The following is a 25,580-nucleotide window of genomic DNA, read 5'->3' as shown; positions in this document are numbered from 1 at the left end:
ATCTAATCCATTGCATTTTTTTCTCTGTTTGAAAGAGGTTGGAGGTGTCCACGTTTCATAAACTTTTAGTTTAATGAGGCTTAAAACCCAATGAAATGGATGCTTTTTTTTTCTTTTTTCACTTCAAAGCTTATTGGGCAGTCACCACATCTGAAGGAAACACTTTCTTTTATGTTAATTTTCTAATGGCATTATCTGGGAGAACTTTTGTTCCTGTGCTGGTGTGTTCTTGGGGGAGAAGTCTCTGAGTGGGATGGCTCCAAGTTCAAGTGATCTCTCTTCTGACTTGTCTGCAAGATGCTGTTCAAAATGAGTTTGGTTCCCCTTCTGGTCATTTGAATGAACTGTGAAGGGAAGAGCTCCTCTTGTCTGCTATAGTGCTTGGGAAGGGCTCAGCTAGAAGTTCCTACAGATTTCTTTGCTTCTCCAAACTTCTTCCTAATTAACCATTCGACTTGTCCTTCAAGGTGGTCACTGCTCCAAGACTGGCCAGGCATCAGGCTGCTGCTTGGAAGTGATGAGCATCATTTTAGGGTTTTTTTTTCCCTCTTTCCTTGACTTTCCTTATTCTCCACAACTTCACATGGGACTCATTTCCTTGTCAGAGCTGGGTTATCCCTGCTGACCCAGGTGTGGTCAGCATCATGGCTCAATTGTTGTTTTTAGAGATAGAGGCAGCTGGAAAAACAAAAGATCCTTCCCAGGTTCCAGACATTCCCATTGAGCTCCTACTCTGTGGGGTGAAATCTCTTTGGAAGTAGAAAAACAACTGGATAAAATATAAGTTTATCTTAAAATACTGCAAGTTGGCTTTTCTGTCTGTGAGAAAAAAAATGTTTTAAAGCCCTCAGCTCTCACTGCTTCAAAGGCAGTTCTGAAAATACTGAGTTGATGGAATAATAACAACCAGGAAAAGCTGAAACTGGTTTCCAAGTGGTAGTTGTTTCATTGATGTCTACCCAAGGATAGCTGAGAACTCACCTAGAAAGGGCAACTCAGGACAATTCTATGAGTCCATGGCTGCAATAATCATAATCATATGATTCAAAATCATAATGTTGTAACCACACAATCCCAGACTGGTTTGGGTTGGAAGGGACCTTAAAGCTCATCCAGTTCCACCCCTGCCATGGGCAGAGGATGGGGGAGATGCAAAGGGGAAGACAAAAAAGGGTTGGTTGGTTGGTTGGTGGGTTGGAGACTTCGGTAGATATGAGTGAAAGCAAGAGGATGACTTCTTTTCAATTTATTAATAAGCACCATAAAAACTGTCCTGTGGTGGCTTTGAAACAGTTGTAAGGATGTGACAGGGCTCTCAAACGAGCAGAAAATGTTTCCTGAAGAGAAGCTTGTTAGCTAAAGCTCATCAGTTTGTCTGAGGAGTTAGCTACCAATTAAGACTAAAATGGTTCCTTTTCACTAGAAAATGAGTGCTCTTATTAAGTTGTCTGTCAAGTAGGGAGGCATCCTGGGGCTGTGCAAGGTACCCAGAGCAACTGCAGGATGCACACCAGCATCCCATCCATGTCCACAAGCCAGACCTTTCTCCTGCCTCCATCCAGTCCAGCCACACAACTTCCATGGACACATTTTCCTTGCAAAAGAAGCCTTTTAGGCTTTGTTCTCACACCGCCCTACCCAATTGTGAACTCTTTTTCACTGTAATTTGCAGTTTACCTCAAGCTGCTTGGAGGTTTGATCCAGGTGGATGGGGCAATCATGTTTTCTCCCCAGCTTTCCCAGCCCAAAAGTGTTAAGATCATTTCATTCTCTTTCATCTTATTTAATCTTTTATTTTTGGTGATGTAGAAAACAATTTTCAGTCTTTCTGACCCCTAAATTCTCACTGTCCCTGTGTAAGCAGGGACAAAAAAAGGGAAAATTCTGCTGGATTATTTTTTAATTAGTATCATTTTTAGATTAACAATTCTCATGTGCATAATTGTTCATAGTGATTCCCTGCCTCCTCCCACAAGCCCCTCTGGTTGGAATGTTAATAGTGAAATTCTGTAAGGAATTTGCACAAGTAACATGCACAAGGAATGCTCATCTGGAAGGTGCCCTCTCTTTTGGCAGCTGTTGCCTGATGGACCTGGTTCTGTCAGTCCATCTTCAGTTTGCCTAGAATATCCTTATGTTAATCAGCATTGTTGAGAAGATCATTTTCAAAGGTTTGTGTTTGTTTCTTTAAAATATAGATGTTTTCCCCCAAATTCTAAATATTGAATTCTCAGGAAAAAAAAAAAAAGAATTCTCCAATATTTACCATCTTCTGGTTTCAAATAGAAAACAAATTAAAAAATAAAACAAATTTCTGGGCAGCAAATGCCTGCAGCACCCTTGGAACCTTTCCTGAGGAGAAGTTGAGCCTCCTGGCAGCAGAACCCAGCACTGCAGAGAAAGCAGCTTGGGAAAACTGGTTCCTCACCCCCACCCACCCCACAGTGCTGCTGTCCTAACATTACTTTTATTGTCATTTTATTGCCAAATCAGGTGTGAGATTAGATGTTGGATGTTACATGTAATCTGCTCGGAAATCAAATTATTTGACCTCCAAGCCCACCACTGCCCCTCCTGCTGGTTTGCTGTTAAATATGCAGCATTTCCCTGTCATGAATACAAATCGAGGACAAATTAAAATCTACAGACAGCTGACCTGAGCCCCAGATTAGAGACTGGGGGCTTGTGCTGTTTTAAATGTTTTAATTACCATAGTCCCTATAGCCAGTTGAAGGACACACACCAAAATCTTTTTTTTTTTCCCTTTTTTTTTTTTTGGTGACAAAAAAGCAAAGAAAGAAAGAAAAAGGCTCCCTCCATCTCATTTGAATTTTTCAGTTTGATTACATTTGCACTTCCATTGGAGCTATGCTAATTTGCTGCATGAAATTAGGTCTATTAATAAAAAATGTGCTACTTTTAGAAGAGTGCTTTCAGTGGAGAGCTCTTTTGCTACTTTGGTTTTGTTTACTTGTTTCCATTTGGGACTGTCTGAAAAATGACATTAAAAGCCACAGGGGATTGTACTGTCAAACCTGATTGTCAGTCCAGGTCTGGGAAGTCAAATTCCAAGGAGATGAAATAAATAAGAACATATAATAATGTGTGATATTATATAATAATAATAATAACAACAACAACAACAACAGTACTATTAATAATAATTAATTAAATATATAATAATACAGAAATAAAGCACGTGATGTGCAGCAAGAGGAATAAACTCAGATGCTTTGGGTTGCATTGCTGTGAGCTCTCTGGACCTTTTCTCTCAGTGTACCACCTGTGATGATATTTTTAAATATTCAGTTGCAAATAGATCTTGCAGATGTTGTGCAGTTGTGTGGGGAGGAGGAGCAGGAGGGGATGGAGCTGCTGGCTGGCTCTGGCCACCTCCAAGACTCCCAGCCAGGAAGGTTTCTATCCCATCATGAGGAAAAGGAGGTTTTTTTTCAGAATGCAGCTAAATATGAAATTGATCTTTCAAACAAAAACTCAATCCCTAGGTAAATGGCTGGGCTGGTGGTGCTCACCCTGGGGTGAGTGTTGTCCCGACAGCTTCATCCTGGAATTTGCATTTTTTTTTCTTTCTTCCTGGTGTGTGTGTTGTCCCAGTGCTGAATGGATTAGTTATGCCTACCCGGGGAAGCAAGCAAACATTTTTATATACTCTGGGGAAATAAATTTGGCAGAAAATCAGCATGAGTAGATTTAATTATCACTGGGAGACCTTTCCCTTTTCTGGCTTAGTGATCCTGAAACCCAGTGTGTTTGGCTGGAACCTGGCTGGACGCTAAGCTTCGCTTCCCAATTTGTTCCTCCACGCAATGATAAGCCAAGCAATTACTGGTTTATTGATTTTTCATCATGGCAAATTTAAAGTTGATTTTTTTTTTTTCCTGAAAAGGCAGGGGTGATTAAGTGTTTCCCCTCGGTTTAGTACAAGAGAGCTTGTGTGGCAGAATCTAATATCCTGAGGTCAACCTCTGCAGGCAGATAATACGGTGTCTTGGCCACGTGTTAAGGAGAGAAATCAGGGCTACAAATGTGATAGGATATATGTGGAGACAGTTTAATTTGCTCCATTTATATGAACAAGTCATGTGGCACATGCTTGGAAAACATCATTTTGAATAGGCTTGGAAATGAAGCCCACGTGGGCAGGAGGGGCTGCAAACGGGCAGCACTTAATGCTGGGGGGAATGGTCCTTTCAAGAGAAGAAGAAAACAACTCCTTGATGTAGTTTGGGAGGGAAAGCACCTCCTGTTTCATGGTACTTTGGGGAACATGTGGATTAATTTGAATCAAAGCAGGAAAATCATGCCTTGCACAACAGATATAGTGTAGCCTGAATGGACTTGTGAGCCAGTATCCATTTTTAGGTAAAACAGCATCTATGTGTGCACAGTAGGGGGATTTAAAGTCTTTTTTCGCCTATCTTTGTATTTCATATCAAGTTTAAGATATTTTTCAAAAGAAAAATAACTTGCACAGACTTTGGGAGTCATTTTGATGACCTTGGGAAGGATCTCAACACTTCCCCAGCCATCTCCTGCTGATGCACAGCATCACCACGGGGCATGGAGGAGAGGTGAAGCTGGGAGAGGTTTCATGGTTGGACTGGATGAGCTAATGGTTGGACTCAATGATCTTGAAGGCCTCTTCCAACCAGAATGAATCTGTCATTAAGTAGTTGATGGAAAATGTGTGAAATGTGGTTTATATAAGCACGATGGGCAGTATCTGAAGGCAGATTTCTGCTGGATTGGGTTTGGTGAGCATTAAACCCAAAAGTATGGGTGGTACTGTCCTGTAAAACCAGGGGTTTACCTGAGCCAAAACAGGTATTCTGCTTAACACTTCCTTTAGGAAAAGTCACAGGGCTGTACCATGATGTAATTGATATTAAAACCACAGGTTGAATCTGCTACAAGAAGATTTGATTGCATGAGGTCAGTCTGTGCATCTGTAATAAGTTAAAGTGCTTCACCCAGTGATCCTGAAATACATGAGGATGCCATTGAAGTTCATTAGTTATTGCCTTAGGTCATAGTTTATGTTCTGTAAATTTTCTTCAAGTTCCTTCTTGTAACAATGACCTGAACTCAGTCTCTTAAGTCTACAAATTCTTAGGGATAAATAATATATTTACAGTGGATTTGTGTTTCGTTTTGTTAGTGGTTTTTGGGTTTGGTTGGTTTGGGTTGGGGTTTTTTGTTTGTTTGCTTTGCTTTTTTTTTTTTTTTTAACTCTCCCATCAAAATTGTAATTTCAAATCTTCCCAGGGTTGTCTTCCTAATGGCAGATTTTAAGCAAAGTGTGAGTGGAGGCAGCTCCACCCTTTGGGTCCCTGGGGAGGGGATGTGGCATCATTAGTGTGACACCAGCACCTGGTGTTGTGCTGCCCATCCCCAGGGGACAGTGCAGCAGCTGGTGCACGCTGTGATCTTTTTTCATCTGTGTTTAATCTTTTTATTGGCATTCTATAATTAAAAGTAAGCAGAAACTACTCAAGGATAATATAAAAATGGGAAGTTTGGGGCAGTTGCAGTGGCATAATGCAGCATATGAGGAAAAGCACCCAAATAATCATAATAAACAACAACAACAATAAATAAAAATCAGTAATAATGATGAAGGAATTGGAAAGGACAGAGCCAAGTCTGTGGCTGGGGTTTGGTGTAAGGGACATCACATGTGCTGTGGGACAGCATTTAAATCCAAACTGGAGGTGAATATAATGTTGGGAAAAGAGCTTGGGGTCCCAGTGGACAGTAAATGTGTCCTTGTGGCCAAGAGGGCAAATGGTGTCATAGGTGGCATCAGGAAAAGTCTGTCCAGCAGATCCAGGGAGGTTCTCCTTCTCCTCTGCTCTGCCCTGGGGAGACCACATCTGGAATACTGGATCCAGTTTGGGGCTCCCCAGTTCAGGAGAGACTGGGATCTACTGGAGAGAGGCCAAGGGAGAGGATGCTGAAGGGACCTGAGCATCTCTGCTGGGAAGGAAGAGTGAGAGCCCTGGGGGTGTTGAGGTTGGAGAAGAGAAGGCTGAGAGGGGATCTCTGAATGCCTATGAATAGATATTTATAGAGAGATAATATCTAGATATTTATCTGAGGGGTGGGGGGCAAGAGCAAGGGGCCAATCTCTGTTCAGGGGTGCCCAGGAATAGGAGAGGGAACAAAGGGTTGAAGGCAGAACATGGGAAGTTCCAGCTCAAGATGAGGAGAAACTTCTTGGCTGTGAGGGAGCCCTGGCCCAGGAAAAAGTCTCCTTCTCTGGAGCCTTTCCAACCCCCCTGGATGTGCTCTGTGTGTCCTGCCCTGGGTGAGGCTCCTTTGGGTTGGACTCCCTGAGCTCTAGAGGTCCCTTCCAGCTCCTGACACTCTGGGATTCTAAGACTCAGAGCTGGTGTGTGTCTGGAAAATCACCACTGGGATCCAGGTGGTTTATCCCAAGCATCAGCTTCTTGCAGGGAGATTTTAGGGGAGAGGGGGTGAGTGGGGAAGAAAAAAGCAGGACTATGAAGTGATGCAGAAGGGATGTGTGTGCTGGAGGAAGGCTGGGCTTGTGCTCCTTGTGCTGCCACTTGTGCTTTTCCAGTGTTGTTCACTGGCTTTGTGTGTCCCTGTAAAATATAGGTTGGAAGATGAAGCTCTAAAGGGAATAAAGCAAATACAATGGGATGGAGGGGCCGTTTGTCAGGAAAGCTCCAGCAGCCACTAAATGCCATTTCCCACTTCAGGTGTTGTAAAAATGAGAAGTGTGCTAATATAGGGCTCTATTGATCAGGAACAGACCCCGGCATCTCCCACTAGGAAACATTATGTGAGTTCCTTCATGAGATGGCCAATCTGTCCACAGAATGTCTCAGATGCCTTTTATCCACTTGCTGTCTGGCTTTAGGTAAAAAATGTCAACCAGAATGGAAGTTTCATGAGCAGAAAATAGGGTTGTGTTGATATGAAATAGCCTTTGACTGTAAAGGCTGCCCGAGTGCTTGCTCTGATTTATGCAGGCAGAAGACAGGCTCTTCCAGAGAGGGTTTTAATGCTTGCTTCCACTCTGCAGAACTTTTTCATATAGTTAAACAAAAAAAAATCTATTTTTTTCCCTTTATTAGGTTTATTTAAATTCATCTGAAGTGATGTGCCCATCAGTCAGATGTTTAACCTTCAGATCTCTCAATTAAAAAAGCTGATCCTCAGTGATGACAGAAAAAGCAGAGACAATGGCAAGAAACCATGACATTTTTTTTATCCCAAAGCTGGCCCTGTTGTAGTCCTCACCAGTCCTCATGCAGGGCTTGCATCTGCTTGGAGCCACTCAAATGGGGAGCACACAGATGGAGCTTGAAATGTTGCCACTCTTTTTTGGGGTTAGGGTGATGCCTTCTTCATGGGGGAGGAGGGATGGTTTGGTTTAAACCCTCCCTTTGCACCTGACTTGCCTAAAATGTGCCTTTATTTCACACATCAGCTGAAAATCCAAGGGAGAAGCAATGCACAAGCCTGGGGGTGATCAGGGGAAATAGCAGGAAAAAGGAGATTAAAAATAGTATCTTCCCTTCTATCTGGTTTGCCTCTATATTAAAGTCTGAAGCAGCAGTTGAGTGTTTTCCTCCACTTCTTATGAAGGGGAAAAAAAAAGAATCAGATAATTTTTCTCCTGGAATGAAGCACTGTGGGATCCTTTAAGAGAGACACAACATCAAAGAGAGGTCCATAAATATAAAAATGATTTTGAATCTGGTACTTGAGTCATTTTTTTATTTTCAAATAAATATATTTCAGATAAAATTAAAGTTTTACTTTCACATCTGTAAAAATATCCCAGCAGGTGAAGCACTGAGCAGGTTCTGCCTGGAGAAGTCTGGTTCAAAGCTACAACCTCAAGCTACAAATAAAAAGTTATTTCCCTTTCCTGGGCATGTATTTGAAGTCAATGCATTTAATCAACATCGTGTTAAAAAATACTTGATTTTCAGTCCTTTCAGAGACTTATTTTTTGGTGAAAAATCAGCACTTTAGCTCTAGTTCCTCAGTGTCTTTGACGAGGTGTTTGAGGTGGGGCACACTCACACAAGCCAATTGCAGCCCATCAGATACTCAGTTTTTAGTGAGTCCTACAAGTGAAAACACAGCAGAACTTATGGTCTGACAGGGCAATTTATGATTTTTTTTTTTAAATCAGATGTCTTGAAATTATCTTCAAAATTTAAAACAGATGAAAATCAAAAATGGCTCCTGGACTTCATTAACATTGTGCATTTTACTGTCTTCGTGGCATTTGTTTGTGCAAAAGGAGAAGTCTGAGGCAAGCATTAGTTAAGGTAATGGGATTGTAAAGCAATCACTTAATTAGTTATCTGATTTGAGTCATTTAAAAAAAAAATTATAGCTAGGTATTGAAAAGCTGCTTCCAAAAGGGAAAATCAAGAGCTGTGCATGAAATGGGCAGGCAGCAAAGGGGATGGGAGGTCTCTTGGTTAGCAAAAAAAAAAATAAAATCTGATTTTTAGACCTCTCATAAGCCCCTGGAACCATTGGTGGGGTTATTTTCTCCAAAGATAAATGGAAGGGGGAGAGAAGTTTTCCAGCTGCTTGGAAAGAGGATGGTGGGGTGCCTGGGTGTCTCTACCTTAGGCATTCATTTTCCTTATTAAAAAATAAATAAAAAAGAAAAATTATCCTGCTTGGGAGGAAGCCATAAGCATATTTTTACTGCTTCTTTTCTGATATCCCAACTTCATTTAAAAAAAACCAAACCTGGAGGAAATCTGAAGGGTGGTGAGATGCTGTTCCAGTTGTGATTATAACTAGATAGAGCAATGTGCCAGCTGGAGGTGTGGTTGGGCCATGGCACTATGGTCCATGTTGTCTGATTTTAGCAAATGATTCCCAAATGAGTCAGTTTTCAGTTTTATTCATTTTGAAACCATTTTTAGGGGCTGACATCTCAAGTGGGTTGTTCTATATTGCAGAATTCCCTGCTTTAGGACCCAGGAAAAGAGCTGGGCTTTTATATTGATTTATTTATTTCCCCCCCCCCCCCCGTATAAAACTCCAGAAGTCTCCAGAAACAGGAGGAGTATTTCTAAATTCATTAAATATTTCATGTAAATTCTGAGGTCTGGTCATTAAATTTCCATTAATTTGCACTGTTTGGTCTATTGAGGTTTTCATTTGTCAAAATTGTTAGCTCTTGGGTATTAGTTACACAAATATTGATGTGTAGCTTTGGCCTGTTGGCTATCAATTGAAATCAGAAAATCAATAGACTTAATAGCTCCTCATTACAGAGTTGATGCATTTGCAAGGCTGAGTTGCCTATTGTCAGGGCACAATCAATTCAGTCAAAAACTATTACACCATCACCCCTGGGAACCTTTTCATAATGTTTTGGTGGGTTTTGAGTTGACCTGTGGCTCTGGACACCAAATAATCCTCTTTTGGGGTCTCTTGTAGAGTTATGATGGCAGAGACAGGGGGGGAGCTTTGGTGGGGATAGCAGAGACTCAGCCAACTCCTGACATCCTGGTGGGGTGTACAGAGGGTGATATAAACAGGGGGTTTTTTTAGGTAAAGACTCTGTTTTTTTGGCTTCTAGCAGTACTGATGATTTCTTGGAGGTGTCAGGTGGAGAGTTTGAATCTGAGATGCAAACTGAGAACCTGCAGACTGGAGCAGTGCAAATAAAGAAAGAGGGAAAACAATTTACCAGCTGGGAAATGATTAAATCATACAGGAGCTTTTTGGGGTGTAAGTTGGGAGAATGTAGAGACACTTGGAAGTAAAAGGTAGGCAGCCTTTTAAATGCTGAGTGGCTTTTTAGGGAGAGGGTTTCTTTTCCATTTAATATTTACATTAATATTAATTTCATATCAATCATAATTTCTATCAATAACTTTTATTAACAATAATGTGGGCAAACCTTGTAAGGTTTTATTGAAATCTCAGTGTGCTCTGTCTCCTCTCAGAGCTGGCTCTCCCATGGAGCTGCTCTTGTGCCCCAGTTCAGCCCAGCCCCAGGTGTGATCTGTCCCTAACACCATATTCTGGGGATCAGTGTGTGATTAGCAAACCTCAGGCTTGGAAAATAGTTGCCCTGTGACCTCTAAAGGCAGGATTATGGTCTCTGAGTCCATCTTTTAAGGCTCTGAGATAAGGAAAGGATCAAGTGAGGGCTTGAGGAGATGCTGGTGTCTGCAGACATGTCCTGCCCCACCAGCACGGGGGGATCAGCACTCACCCAGGCAGAAAAATTCATTATTATTGTAACTTAAAGGTGTGTGTGCTATCTAATTGCTGGTGAGCTTGTCTCTGTACCAAAGGAGTGGTGTTTGGTGTGGCAATCCAGGATGGAAAGGGATCCAAGTGGTTTCTGCTCTGGATGGTACTTGGGAACCAGCTGCTGAAGTCTGTGAGGTTTTTGGAAAATTATCCCTGTGCTCCCTAAAAGTTGGGCACCAGTGGGAATCATATCCCTGGTTCAGCCATTTGGTCAGGAGGAACAAGCTTTGGAATTAAACGTTAGGAACTGGAGTAGAGAAGCAGAATCAGCCCCAGGTATCAGTGGGGATCCCATAACCATGGGATGGTTTTCTGTTGGAAGGTGCTCCTAGAGTGAGGAATGGCTCTGTGGACTTTCATTCTTTGCAGTCAAAAGAACCTTATCTAAAGCCTTTTGCTTTATTTTGCAGTGTCCCCCAAAACTCCCAGTTCTTCTAGGTTCACCTGTAACTCAGCAGGCTGGATTTTAAAAAAGAATCCATATGTACAAAGCATGAAACATCTAAATATTTCCTAGTTATTGTTTTAAAGTCTAGATCCCTGCTCCCCAAAGTAATTGCAAGAAAGTTGTGTCAGTCATTTTATTTTAGTCTTTTCCTCTGCTGGAAAGAGATTATTAAAATCAAAGAAAAAAAATCCAGACACTCAGTAAACATGTAGGATGAGGGAAATACAGACTAAATTAATGATATTTAAGCTGACATACATAATTATAAGAGAAAGGTCAGGGTAGGTGGCAGCTTTCCCAAGTATATAGAGTGTCAGAAAAATCCCCAAAGTACATAATTTAATTGAGTTATGTTTTCTTTCCTTCACATTGAAGCATTAAGATATTACCCTAGTCCTGAGCCTGTGTTCCTATAATTTAACATGGCAAAATTCCCAGCTCTGCATTTTGACAGGAAAACCACATCATGCATAGGCTCCTTCCAGCAATGAAACACCACTTTGGGTTGGTCTCCAAATCACTGGTGTCTTTTTCGATTTAAGCAAACAAATAATAAAAAAAATATATTTAATATGCAGAGGAGGTAAGTCTTACAAGAGTGAGGATGACTTGAGCACTGTTTTGGAAACGTGAGATGTGTGTGAAAAATGAAAGAAGCCCAGAGATGGGATAGAAACAAGCAGAACTCCTCAGCAAACAGAGTTGGAAAGCCCCAAACTGCAGGGGCTGGGTTGGTGGCTGATGCTGGGACATCCCTGGGCAAGGGCTGGGGAGGGACCAGGGTGGATGAAGATTATTTGGAGATTTATACTTTTTAAAAACTAAACAAACAAACAAAAAATAATCCAAACTGGACTAGTGCAGTCAGCCACTTTGGTTTGGGGTTTTTCTGGGGCTGGGGCTGGCTTAAAGTGCTGATGCCAACAGCAGCAGAAAGCTGGAGGGATGCTTGGCCCCATCCCCATCAGTGCCAAGGCCCTCCAGGGGCTCCCTGTGCAGGGACAAGGAGCAAATGACTTCACTGCTCATATTCCCCAGAGCAGGAGTTTATTATCATTATTTTCTCCAATAACAATAGTCAGAAAGGTTATTTGGGTTGTGTTGGGGCTTTTTTTCCATTCTGTTTCAGTCTCTGATTTGCCTCCATCCCACCCCAGTTGGCCAATATCCCTCCCAGTGCTTCTCCAGTTGGGTGCATCCTGGAGCAAACACCAATTCAGGTGGGCTGGAGGGACCTTGCAGTGGACCTGGGCTGGTGGGGGTCTGTCTGCTGGGTAAAAAGCAAGGACACAATGAAAGAAAAGGTGTGTTTTGTCCTCTGTCCTCACAGTGGGGGAGGGGGATCAGGTAACTTAGAGCTTTGAGGCAGAGAAATAGTCTCAAAGAACAGAAAAAGTTGGCCAAATGTGAAGGAAATGACTCAGTGAAGGGGGATTTGGAGCAGGAGGGGGAAAGCAGGAACTGAATGTTTAGAAGCCCAGTTTGCCAGTAATTGGTGAATTGATGTTGGTTCCCTGTGGCTCCAAAAAGGGCTGAACCAGCTGAAATCTGCAAATGTGGAGCCTGGGGTGGACACGAGCACAGGAGAGTTTCACCCCAAACATTTCAGCTTCAGCAAACTCCCAGCAACTCAAAAGCAGGATCTTGGAGCAAGCTGGGTTAGGGAATCTTCCCTACAGGTGTTGGTACCCGGGTGATGGAGAATCCAAATATATAGAAACAAAGAAGTCTTAAGGAATGCCTTAGCAAGATCAAAATGGAAAATAATCTTTTGCTCCAGCCCCAAGCCTGTTGGGTGCTCTGCATTGGGAAGAGCAAGTTGGAGCATCTTGATGTGGAGCCTGTGTCCATGTTCTCCCAAAAAAAAAAAAAAAAAGGGCTGAATTAAGGAGCCTGTGGAGCTTGGAGATGTCCTTAAATGGAACAGGAATTGCATCCATTTGCTTAAACTGCAATCCCTTGTGAGGAGTCTTTTATTTTCTGTTAAAAAATGAGGTTTTGTTGCTCTGGGTGGCCATGCCAAAACTGCATGTGGACTTCCCACGTGTCCAATGGGAATTTATCTGCCAGAGCAGAGGGAATCTATGGGATAAGGAGGAGACTTAACCAAGAATTGTCTTCTTTGTGCTGGCTCAGGCCTAAAGGAAATGGGATTTTAAATACATGGATCATATTTTATTGGTGCTAAACAGATGTTTAGCTGGTGTGAATGGCATTTCTGTCATGTATCAGCTAAAGGCCTGGCTCAGAGAAGAAGCAGAAAAATAATAAAGCAGCAAAGAAACAACAATTTTCTGGCCTGCATTTCATTTTTCCTGCAGCCCCTTAAATTATGTTCAGTGTTTGAGGGCAAGCAGAGGTGGTTGTAGCTCCTGTGTGCATTTCCCCTGATGTGTTACTGCAGATCAATATATGGACTGGAATAAAAGCATGGAAGTTGCTGTTATTGACACCAGGCATCAGGGTGGCACCCTGTGATCCTGGGACCTCTGAAAATCCCACATCTTGGAAGGACTCTGGGGGTGAGAACACATGCAAAGGGAAATAAAAATCAGGGGGTGTAATCACCTCTCTCCACTTTCCCCATCACTTGGGGAGGTGTAAACAAGGAAAGGGCCAGGAAAAAAGGTTCTGTTTCCCCCACAGCCTTTTTTTTTTTTTGCTGTTCATCCAGAATGTAATAATATTTTGCTGTGGAAGGACCTGGGTTGTGTTGTCTCTCTAGAGCTGGGTCCCTGCTGGGTGCAGGAATACTTTTATTTATCTGCCTGTGTCTAATAGATCCGTGTGTAGGTTGAATGTGGACAAATTGTTATATATTATACTTGTGTGTAATATATCCACTCGTTAGTTTGTAGATACAATACAGAGGTTATTTGGGAGAGAGATATATAAAAGATAGAAGCAGGCAGTAATTGCCTTTAAGATCAGAGCACAAAGCATTACCTTGGATTTTACAAGGCCAGCGAGCAACAAAAGAGCAGTAATTTATGAGCTCAGCGTAAAAGAATAGCATAATTGCATTAAAAATTAATGCTAATGAACACTAAAATGGGGAAGGTGGTTATGATGAAAGTTTGTATTCATCTTCCCTGGTTTGAATGATGGCTGGTGGCTTGATTAATGGCTTAATTTCTATCAATTAGCGGGGGGGAAAAAAAAAAATCTCCTACGAGACAAGGGTAAATTGAGCATTGAATTACATCTCTTGCTTTGTGTGCTGAGAAAAAAGAGGAGTGGAGCTCCCATGTTAGCACAGTGACAAACCCTGGGTGCCCAGGGCTGGGGGGGACAGGGGGCAGCCAGCCCTCAGCCCCCTCCACCCACTTATTTTGCTTAATAGAAGGCAAATTCCCAGCAATTTGAAGCATTTGGGGGCTGGATCCTACCACGTTTGCAGCTGAGTTTGGCTGTGCCCCCAAATATTTACAAAAATACCCCGAAAGGCCTCAAAACCTGAGCAAGTGGGGACCAGCAGGTGTGTGAAGAACACTCCTGCACGCAGGTTAAATGGAGCAGAAATGTTCCTGAATTGCTGAAGTTAAATGTTCTGAAATTCAGAATTTAATTGCTGGATTTTTTCACCGTGTTGTCTGCTTGATTCTGTACCCAATAATTTAATTTTTGGTTGGGTTTTTTGTTTTTTTTTTTTTTAAGGAAGAAGGTATTAGCATCCAGGCTCACTTTAAAATACCATGAAAGCAAGGTTATAATTATAATATATTAACATTGCAAGTTGTAAGAACTCAGCACTTACCAGAGGGATTTCCAGAGTGCTGCCACCTTGCTGCTTTAATGCATTCCAATTGCCACACCAGAGTACTTCCAGGGAAGCTGAAACCCCAAAAACTTTCCCTGCTCATTTCTAGAGCTTTGTTTGATTTTTCCCATCACTCTGGTTGAAAGAAAAGTCCTTTCTTTGGAAAGCTCAGCAGCCAGGAAGGAGTGTGGCCAAAACTCAGCTGCAGGGAGAGTTGGTGGCAGTTTTTATTGTGACTCAAAGGTGGGAAGAGGGAGTTGGGGAAGGAATCCTGAATTTCCCTCTGGCTGATGGGCTCATCATCCACAATTTTCCCAACTTGGCATTCAGAGGGGTTGAGTGTGGTGGTGCCTCCTCCTAAGGACTGATCCCATCCTCTGGGAAGCCCCAGGATGCTGGAGAAGCTGGGATGAGGTAGGCTCCATCCCAACACCTCCACCCAGGCAAGGGCAGAAGGGAGGAGGGAAAAAAAACCCCTTAAACACAGAACTCCCAGTTTGGTGAAGTCCAGAGGTGATGAAGTTGTCCCTGCTCCCCTCTCTGCTCTGGTTTCATATAAAGGTTTTGGTGCAGTGCTCTGGGGAGAGAACAGATCTCCAAGCCAGGTAGGGTTTTTTTTTTATTGATTCTTTTGCTGCAGATTGCCTGGATGAGATTTCCTTTTCCTTTGGCTCGGTCAGTTTGCAGATTAAGTAAATTAAGTAAATGAAAGCAAATAAAAAGCAAGGGGCATGGGAAACCCCCCAGAGGGGCTGAAACCCCCAGAGCTGTTCCTCTGGCCTTGCAGCTGGATCAGAATGAACCCAATATCATCTAAGCCTGAGTAAAAGGGATGAAAAGATTTTCCTCTTTAGTTGGTTTATTCAGTCTAGGATCTATTTGTGTTTCCCTCTTTTCCTCCTCAACTCATAACCAAAGGAGCAGGAAAAAAAAAATAGCAACTTTTCCTGCAGGTATTTCAAAGCACGTTACTTAGAAGGTGTTAGGTTTTAAATGGGTCAATTAAATTAATTAGTTATGTCCCTGTGTTATCAGGAAAAGATGAAGGAACATTGATTGGGAGGGATATTTGAGGTTTGTTACATCAGTGCTTTGATTCTTAAGTAAGAACTGTGTGAAAATGAACTCTTTAGGTAAAGGCATGGCTTCGTTTTTGTGGTCAGGGTTACAGCTTAGCCATGAATCCAGTGAACAACACATATTTACACCTAATTAGGCAGGAAATATTTTTATTTAATGGGTCATCCACAAGCTGTCATTAGGCACAACAATAACTGCTGCTGTTCTGGTGCTTGTTCAGGGCATTCATCACCAGTTTCATCTTTCAAAACAAGCACAGAAATAGGAATATTTCCTGTAGAGCTTGTGGGCAGGTTACTTTTTCTTTCATCCAACTCTCTGGCATTTCTAATTATTGTGTGCATGGAATTTTCAGGTGGAATCTAAAGGATTGATCAAGCTGAGCTGGACATTTGAGTCCTGAAGTGGCAGTTTGCTAAGACAGACTAATTCAACAGGAAAAAACCAGCTAGAAAAGAGGTGTCTGTATGGATATCTATTCATATTTATATTTTTATTTTTTATTTTTATTTTTATAAATATTTATATAAATATTTATATTTATACATATATATCTGCACCCCCCCTGCTGTTGGCACAGCCAGGGCTGGGTGGCAGCAGGGACATGGTGACAGCCTGGTAATTGTCACTGCTGCCAGAATTGCCTCTTTATAAAAAAACAGCCTCAACAAGCCCCAGTACAAGATTTAGTTCATTTTTTTTCACTGTAACACAGTAAAAAGACTTGCTGTGCAACGAGTTAGTATTGATTTTTTTTTTTTTCTCCTTGTCTGTAGCCTTTTAGCTTTCTGACTCCATTATTTTTGATTTTACTATGGAATACATATCCTTCCTACTGACAGCTGACAAACAACATCTGGAAGTCATTTTATCTACCAATAATGCCTTTGTCAAAAAACTCATACACTAATGGCTTGTGCTTCCTCCAGTCCATTTTCCCCAAGTTAATGTCACTGATGTAATTCTAAACATTTAGTGATTTTTTTTTTTTTTTTTTTTTTTTTTTTTTTTTTTTTTTTTTTTTTTTTTTTTTGCCCCCTTAATAATTTGTCATTCCCATAGGTTTGTGTAAGATTCAGGGAAGACACTGCAAGAGGCTGGGAACTGACCATAGCTCTGGTGAAATGAGAGTTGAGATTTTTAATCAGTTTCTGATACCTTTTTTTAACACTGGGACTACACTTCTCATTCCTCTTTTTTACCTGCAAGATGGACCCAAGAACTTGATGAATTATGATCCCCTCTGCCTTGCAGGGCACCAGTATATTGGGTTTATACTTCCTCTGGGATCCTCAGGAGTCTTTTTTAAAGACTTGATCACAAGACAACAGAACCTTTAAACACAAGTGGCATTGGAACCAATTTTTTCCCTTTCCTTCTAAATTCAAAATAAAGGGGTTTCAAGATGTCCTCATGCACTTTGCTGTAGTGCAGCTCTTTGCCCTAAGCTTAGCCAGAAAAAAATCATGCCATTTTCTGCCCAAAACTGAAGCTTTGCTGAGGCTTCCACAAAATCCTGAGCAGTCTCAGGGCTCTGAGCCTTATCCCAGGACTTTGGCTTTCTGCACACTCAGCACATGCAGAAATAGTCAGCAGGTTCCTCATTTTTCCATTCATTTTACCCACAGAGACTAAACAATATTCCCAAATAATTTCTAAGCACTGAGGCAGCTTCTTTCTGCTTGAAAGTTGCTTTTCATCCCATCTTTTGCCTGCCTGACCTCTTAGAAACTCTGCTCTCAGCCACAGCCTCCAGCACTGGCCCCAGTGACCACCTAGGATGCAAATGGTTTTCCTGAGTAGCTCAGGTAAAGAGAAACGGGTTTAAAATGTACATGAAAACAAGCAGAATGAGCTCAAGACTTGCTTGTCACTGCAGCTGGAGGCAGGAGGTAAGGAGAGGGAGCTGAGCTGGGAGCCTGAAGCAGCAGCAGAAAAAAATTGAGAGAAAAGTTGAGAAAAAAGTTGAGAAAAAAATGAGATTGTTCATTTAGTGTGGGCATCTCCATTGCAGAACCTTACTGAGCTGCTGGCCATTGATATGCTTCTCATTAATCAAGTGAGATGAGTTCCCAGGGCTCAGGTCTGGTGTAAGGTCTGGTTATTTTTTCTTGCTTTTTGCAGTGTTTGGGTATATCTACCTTAATTTGGCTTGGAAATTTTGCATCCAGAGAAAGAATTTGGTACTTCTGAGCTGCTGAATAAGTCTGCAAGCACTTCTCCCACTGTGAAATGTTGTTCTCTTTAGAGCAATAAAAAATTAATCATTTATACATATGTATGAATATACTACAAATACAGAATTCCAGTTGCTCTTAGGATTTGTGCTTTATATAGTGGTGTGGGGGGGTTATTTATATAGTGTATTGATAAATTTAAATCATAGAATCATAGAATTGGCTGGGTTGGGAGGGACCTCAGAGATCATCAAGTCCAACCCTTGAAGAGTCCTTGTGTATTCTTAACGATTTTTGATCAAACCTAATTAACCCAAAGCAGCTTTTTTCTCACCATTTGCCAAATTTTGGGCAATTTCCTTTGTACTTTGTTGCTTGGGATGATGTCTCTGAGCCCCCCTCCTCATTTCCAGGTCACAGCACCCTGCCCGTGACCAGCCGTGGCTGCCAGGCTAGTGACAGGACAGGAGAACACAGCTGAGGGCACAGCATCTGCACCTCACACCCACTTCCCATCCAAGTGTTCTCCTCTGCACTCTCCCAAAGCTTCTCCAGGGAATCCTCGTGCCATAAATCCAGACCACCCTGAGCTAATTATTCACTCAGCATCAGGGCTGACATCAAACCTTGACCACTGACGGCCGACTCGCTGGTGTTATTTTTACTGAAGGAGGGAGCTTGTCTTTGTAATAGAGTTTTTTAGGCTGCATTCCAGGTTTTTTTCCTGGGATGTTCTGTTGTAAAATCTATTCCAGGCAGTGCTGAGACAGAGCATTTCTTGTCTGCATGCACTGATGTGCACTGACACTGCACCTTCTCTTTGTAGACCAAGCCACCCTGGTGGAGCAAGTGAAACGCGTCAAAGAAATTGAAGCTATTGAAAGTGACTCCTTTGTTCCACAGGCATTCAGATCAAGTAAAGAAGTCAAAAAGGTAAGTTTGCAATATCCTTTCTCACTGCACAAGCCTTTCAAAGTCGGGTGGGAGCTGAGCTATGAATGCAGCTCCCTGGGATGAAAGAGCATCAGTGTTGACAATCCCCAATCCCACTGCTGACTCTCCTGGCTTCGTGGTGTGGAGTTCAAGGAAGGAGACGTGGAAATGTGTGAGCATGTCAGTGAAATCAGCCATTCTGACAGTGTGTTCTACATCTGCTGAGCAGCCCTGAGTTTTAAAAAGTCTTTTAAAATCACATAAAATCATGAAGATTTTTTTTTTAAGGAAAAGCAGAATTTAAAAAGCCATCAGCCATTTACATTGCAGTGAAAGCTAGAAATCAGCATTTTTAATTCTGATTAACTCAAGCCAGACTTCAAGGCTATATTTACTCCCTGAAACAAACCAACATTGATTTCAACTTTCCAAAAACCTGAGATGAGACCTCCAGGTTCAGTATTTTACCTGCCTTTTGGCTGCCAGGTCTTCTGGGTGCTTTTATCTTTGGAAGTAGGCAGGTAAAGACCAACTCAATTTTCCCATCTGACCCTGAGGCCTTTTGAATTAAGGCTCTTGGTTTCCTCCAGAAACATGTTCTTCCCTTTCCATGAGTCTCCAAGAAATACACGTGGCTCCTTTAGAAAGTGATCCAGGAGCCCAGAGCTGCCACTCTGAGTCCTCTCTCATTGCCTTTGGTGTTGTCTTCTTCTCACTCCAGATGTTTGGTCTGGACCACAGTCCATGTCCAGTGTGTCCTGCTACTCCTGATGAGAAGTATTTGCATGAGGAACCTCCCCTACCATGGGGAGAATCAGTGCTTGGCTGAGAAAGTGCCACATTTTGGATAAAATATTCAGCTGAGTTTCTTTCTTTGCAGTCCACAGAGCCTGCTGAGCCCCAGTATGAACCTGTAACTATTGGAGCAGGAACTGGTGATGCATCTGTCCCTGAGAAAGAGCCACCACCTGCCAATATCCCTACTGCCATCAAATACCAGGATGATAATTCTCTAGCACATCCAAATGTAAGTATTGTGGATATTTCTCTTCAGAAGAAGGCAACCCATTGAAGGAGAGCAGCTTCACCTCCCTGTTTGGCTCTGCTGCTCATCAGAGGATCTGAAGACCATTAACTGATGGTCCCCTCAGGAGGGATCCCACTCCTTGCTTCATCAACACAGAGCAATTCCAAGAGAAGTTGGTCAGTGAGGGAGTTTTAGAGTTACAAACACATTTTATACCAAAATTTTATACCACATTTTATACCATGCTCATCTGATGCAGGAGAATTTAAGACCCTGCTCATGTAAAAATTCCTGGTCAATAAAAAAATCTGCTTTTGGTTCCTACAGTGGGAAATCTGGTGGAAGACCCAGAACTTGCCCACCTTACCAAATCATAAAGCTAAATACATCATAAATTAAATACCTGACAGACTTAAGGTAAAGTGAAATCATTTGGCTGAAGTATTGCAGATTCCACAGTGAGCACCTGTAATTGGAAACAGGGATAGAATAGAGGGATTTTTTTCCAGTAGAGGTTTTTAAGGATGAGCAAGTTTCAAGTGACTTGCACTAAAGCACTGAATGCAAGTTGTGTGTCAGGAACATCCCCAGCAAAGATCAGGACCTGTGCTGATAAATGTGCTGCTTCAGGAGGAGACTGAAAGAGGAAAGGCCTGAGCTGTTAATGTTTCCAATTATCAATCCTTCCAATTGTTGCAGTCTCTACCTTTACTAATGAACCAACATCACCTTTGTGTTAACACCCCCTGCAGTTGGGCTTTTTTCCCTTTTTTTGGGCTTTTTTCCTCTGGGCACTGACACAGCCCATAGGTATCTCAGCAGCTGATACCAACTAAAGAGCAATCTAATGAGTACTAAGGAGGAAGTTAATGAGTTGTGTCTGCTTTTCCTCCCCTCCTGTGTGTCCCAGCTGTTTATTGAGAAGGCAGAAGCAGAAGAGAAGTGGTTTCAGAGGCTGATTGCCCTTCGACAGGAGAGGCTGATGGGCAGCCCCGTAGCCTGAGCAAACAGCAGTGACCATCACAGCCCAGTCCTCCAGGAGTGCTGAGAAATCCTCCCATGAAATGGTTCTGGTTTTCTCTTTTGAGAGGATTTTAATACTCGGTATGAGCTGCACAGAGAAGAATTTTTTTTTCATCTGACTAAAGGAGAATGTTCTGTTCCCTGGTTTGCTCCCCAGCTCATTGCTGGGTGACCTGTGTTGCTGTAGCTGGGAATGCTATCAGAGCAGTGTAATTTGCTTTATTTTGGGCTGAATTCCTCTGGGGTGCAAAAAATCTGACAGCCCAAGGAGAGGTAATTCTGTACCTCCCAATAGAAAAAAATAAATATAAATAAAAATACATAAGGAACCATGCAGTGGGTTAAAGATAAACAAAAAAATGAGGCAGGCAAAGAAAAGTTTAGCTTTACCAGAGGGCAGACTGTTAAAGTACAAGTGATACAACCCTGGGCCATGACATCTTTTGCAGCTGGAAGAGGATTCTGTTTCCTTCAGCATCTACCCAGTGGGCTCATCATTCAGGAGTGGGTGTTGGGCAAAAATTATTTTCTCCTTTGAAACAAATTTGTGATGTTTTCAGCAGGTTTCAATACATACTATTTTGGGGGTAATTTTAAGGCCATTAAAATGTTCCATGATCTGGAAAAGTCAGCTTTCTGTCAACTCTTAGTGGGAAATAATAGAAATAATGATTGTGTGTCATGGTGCACACTTTGGTGAACAAGACAAATGCCAAGCCTAGGTCTGCATGGAGCAGCTGTGAAGCTTCTCTTTGTCCAGGTGGGATGGATGAAATTCAGCTCAAATATACAAAAAACCACCCAAAACCCCTGTCTACCATCTGTATAAGTGCCAGAGAGATCAGCTGAATAAAACACAGAGTTACTTTGTCTGGTAAAGCTGTGAGGAAAGTGTTAGGTAAGTAGAAAACTAAGGTAAGCCCCCACCTCTGGACATACCTTGTTGGAAATTACCTGCCTCAGCTTTCCCATGTGAGTGAAAAAATTCATTTTCTGTTCAATTTTTGTTGTTCTTGGTGACTAGAATAAGGGGGGGGTGACTGAAAATGTCCTTTGGTTGTCTTATTTTTTTAGATCACTGATGGAAAAGGAAATCTGTATTAAATCTGCAGACTGACACATTTTTACTTTCTGGTGTTAGTTTTACTTGGTCCTGCACTAAAATGGGAATCTGTGTTTTAAGGCTTCTGTTGTTGACAAAAAAAAGTGGGGGGGAAAATAGTTTCTCTTGTTTAATTTCATCCTTTTCAAGTGGTAAATACTTGTCATTGTTTTGTCTTGTAATCTCCTTCTGTGTTTCCTTCACAGTCAATAAAAACTGCCATGGAAGGTATGGTGTAAATTCCTCTTTTTCACACCTTTTGTTGGATTATTCTGGTATTTTTATTGGGTGCAAAATGATTAATGTTATGTCATTTGTAACCCTGTAGGATTTTTAAAAATTCTACAAACTGGCCTGGTATAAATAACTTAAGACTTAATGCTAATTAAGGTGAGTACCTACTATTGCATCTCAGTCAAGAACTAAATTTTTCCATGCTGGAGAGGAATGGTGAGGAAGATCTGGAAAGAGAATGGAAATAGGTAATCTGAACTGAATAAAAATAGATCCTGAAATAGGCCAAAGATGGTTTGGTACATGGTGCAAATCATGGTAAAGTTGATTTTTATAGTTTTAGTTGCAGAGGAGTGATCAGAATAGCCAGTGAGGGACTCAGAACTCTGTAGTTTTTAAGGAAATACCAAAATTGTTCATGGCCTTGGTGCCTGTGTACAGACAATGTATTTCAGAGGGGTTTTCTGGTTGTCACCCTGTATTTTATATTTAAATATATTTATACACATCACCCTGTCTCAGCTCCTCCTTTAAACAGTTGGTATGAAAACCTGAAGCTGGTGAAATTATTGGTGTTGGGAGAGGCAGGAGTTGTCAGGATGGGTTTTTTACCTGGATCTCAACTGTTACAAGTCAGCAAAAGTTATCCTGGGTGTTACAACCCTCAAGTTCTTGCTGTCCCCATTTCTAAAAGTGCCTCAAGCACATCAGGGATGCTCCAGCACATCTCCAGGGTGGGACTAAAGGCACTAAAGGTTGGGTGAGGCCAGGCTAGGATGGTAAAGTGTAAATGTTTAGACTGCAGCACCCTTGATTCCAGTTGTGTAAACTGTTTTCCTTATTTTGCTTTTGCTGGAAAAGCATCCTGTGATAATTATTCATTTTCCTGTCAAAAGCAGGCAGATCCTTGAGTATCAGCAATGAGGTATGGAAGAAGGCAGCACCATCACAAATAAACTTCACTCTCCATCCAGCTATGTACAACCAAAGGGAATTTTGATGAACTTGTTGCTTGAAGTTATCTTCCAGGCTCTGGACACATTATAAATGGGATGTAGCCACGTAGCATGCCACGTGTGGGGCCTTTCTGCTTGAGGAAGAGATCCCATGACCTCATCAGCCAGGTACAGATTTAATTAACTGTGTTGTAACATGGAGCCAAGCCCCTTATCAACATGTACACAATAATCACTGCCAGCCTGGGAAGCTGCACACCTCTCATCTCAAAAAAAAAAAAAAAAGAAAAAAAAGAGTAGCACCCTTTGGCAGTGATTATTTCATTGGAACAAATTCTTCTTTCTTAGTTTCTCTGCTTCTGAGGTCTCCCAGTGTTCTGACACTTGGCATTTAGGACTTTTGCCTATTGAAAGTTTGGAGTTTTTTGCTGTAGTTTCCACTTCTTTCTGTGCTTCTGGTAAAAAGGAATGAATTCCTGCTTTAAAAAAAGGGCAAGAAGGGTCTGTGTGCTAAACCAGAGGGGTGTGGGGTGTGCTGTGCAGCCTGGAGTGACAGCAGGGACACAGTTCTGTCACCCAGGACTCCTGCCAGATGTCTCTTGGCTCTAACACCAAGTCCCTCCTAAGGCCAAACTACCTTAAATCTGCCTGTGGGTGTGCAGGAGTGAAAAGATAATGCTGTAACTTGAGCCACTCAGAGCTCTGGCAGGCAGCAAAGACCTCTACCCCTAGAAATTACATTAGCAAACTCATTTCACTTAGCCTGCTGAACAGCCAGCACCAATTAAAATCAAAGCAGGCTGATTGGGATTTGATAACTTTGAGGTAAAATGTTGACGAGCCCTTTCTGCTTTCTTGAGTCATCCAGCATCTCCACAATGATTTTTTTTTGAGGGGTAATAATCATTGCTTGCAAAGGAGCTGGGTTTAATTCATGCTTAGTGTTGCAACATGTTAAGAAGATTTTTTGCTCCTAAAAAAAGGGTAGCTAAGCAAACTCTGCTCCAGCCAGGAGATGGAATTTTACTCCTTCTGCTCCAGCAGAAGCAGAGCTGGATGCTGCTGAAAGCTGTTTTTCCATCAGTAAAAACCCAACCTTCTCTGTGATTCCAGTTTTCCATTTGCCAAGTTACAAGCAGCAAGTTATTTTTAGTGGAGAGCCTTGAACTCCAGAAACCTGGTTCAGGAGAGATCAGCTTGAACCCACAACTTCATCCACGGATGGCCCAGGGCTGTGGCCACTCCTGCCCACAGCAGGACTAAAAAGCAGTGCCAGGGAATAGTACTCCAGAATGTAAAATATTCACTGTTTGGGATTTTGACTTAGTGCAGCATCACTTAATTTCTTTTCTTTTTTCCTGACTGTTCCTTCCCTCTTTTGCTCACACCTAGGAAAAAAAAAAGAAAAAAAGAGAGCAGCAGTGGCTGGGATGGATTATGTGACACCAGGGAGCAAGACTTAGACTCTGAGTCACTCTGGAATTGGTGCTGAGGGGTGAGATGTGACACGATCCCTCTGCTCCTTTGGGAAGGCAGCAGGAGGGGAGGAGGGAGAGCTGGGAATGGTTGTGCCAGGGTTTCAGTCCAGGTGAAAACACAGATCCCTTCCTGGGAAGCATTTTGCTTATTCAGAATATGGAGCAGAGCTGCCTGCTTGCAGGAGTGGTAAGGATGGGGGAAGCCTTTCTGCCCCTGGGCAGCAATTTTGATTTATTCCCAATGTTGTTTGGAACAAGTGTCAGGTTGGCTGTGATGCTGCTGTAAAAATCTCATTCCCTCCAGACAGCTTGGAGTAGCTGTCACTCCAAACCTTGGTGTCACCCAGAAAGGCCCCAGATGAGGTGCACATAGCCCCTGTTTGTCCTTCTGCTCCCCAAGCAGGGCAGGAGGCAGGGTGATGGAGCAGAGCAGGTTGCTCAGAGCTTTCTCTTGCCCTCCCACCTCTTTTCAAATGCAAAACTGCTGCAGGGAAAGGTGAGCCCCAAAGGTTTGCAGGGATTGCTGATCCAGGGTGGTTTGGGGAGGGGCTCTGCACCCAGGGGGTCTCCACCTCTGCTGGGTTTCCACCTTACAGTTCTGAAAGGAAGGCAGAAACTCATCTCATTAATTATTATTAATGGGATTGCAATTCAGCTAACATCTGTAAAAATGTCCAGTTGCATTTTCAGTACCCTTTTGGTGAATTGCAGAGTGGGTTTTTTCCTATAAATTTTTGCCTTCTTTCAGTGTTCACCCGAGTTACAGAGCTGAGCCACTATGTGAATTGAATACATATATTTAAAATATTAATGTAAATGTTATTACACATCTGCCTCGAGTTGCTTGCAGTAGCCTGATGCTTTTATCTGACATTCAGGAACAATTTATCCTGACATTACAGCTGGAATGTAACCAGCTTCCTAAGGACACTGTCAGGGGCCACCTCCACTCCAAAATACCCTGAAGCCTCTGGAAATGGCACAGCATCTTTAAGCCCACCTGCAAAAGAACTTCACTGAAGAAGTAAGAGTTCCTCATTTATGCCAATACATTTCCAGTTTAAATAGT

The 25,580-nt window shown here is 42.2% G+C and overlaps 1 protein-coding gene across 1 annotated transcript in view; it reads left to right on the top strand.

Annotated features, from left to right (window-relative positions):
• Positions 1-22,083, top strand: part of RSRC1 (arginine and serine rich coiled-coil 1) — a 127,594-nt gene extending 105,511 nt beyond the window's left edge. The window contains exons 8-10 of the mRNA XM_030456109.1: positions 18,585-18,691; positions 19,572-19,718; positions 20,629-22,083. Coding sequence (XP_030311969.1) covers positions 18,585-18,691; positions 19,572-19,718; positions 20,629-20,721 — 347 coding nt within the window. The 3' untranslated portion in view covers positions 20,722-22,083. The remainder of the gene's footprint in view (positions 1-18,584; positions 18,692-19,571; positions 19,719-20,628) is intronic.
• The last annotated feature ends 3,497 nt before the right edge of the window (positions 22,084-25,580 follow it).

Source organism: Calypte anna, chromosome 9 (assembly GCF_003957555.1).
Source record: "Calypte anna isolate BGI_N300 chromosome 9, bCalAnn1_v1.p, whole genome shotgun sequence".
Lineage (NCBI taxonomy): Eukaryota > Metazoa > Chordata > Aves > Apodiformes > Trochilidae > Calypte > Calypte anna.
The sequence above is the reverse complement of the archived record's forward strand: the minus strand, read 5'-3'. Positions and strand labels throughout refer to the sequence as shown.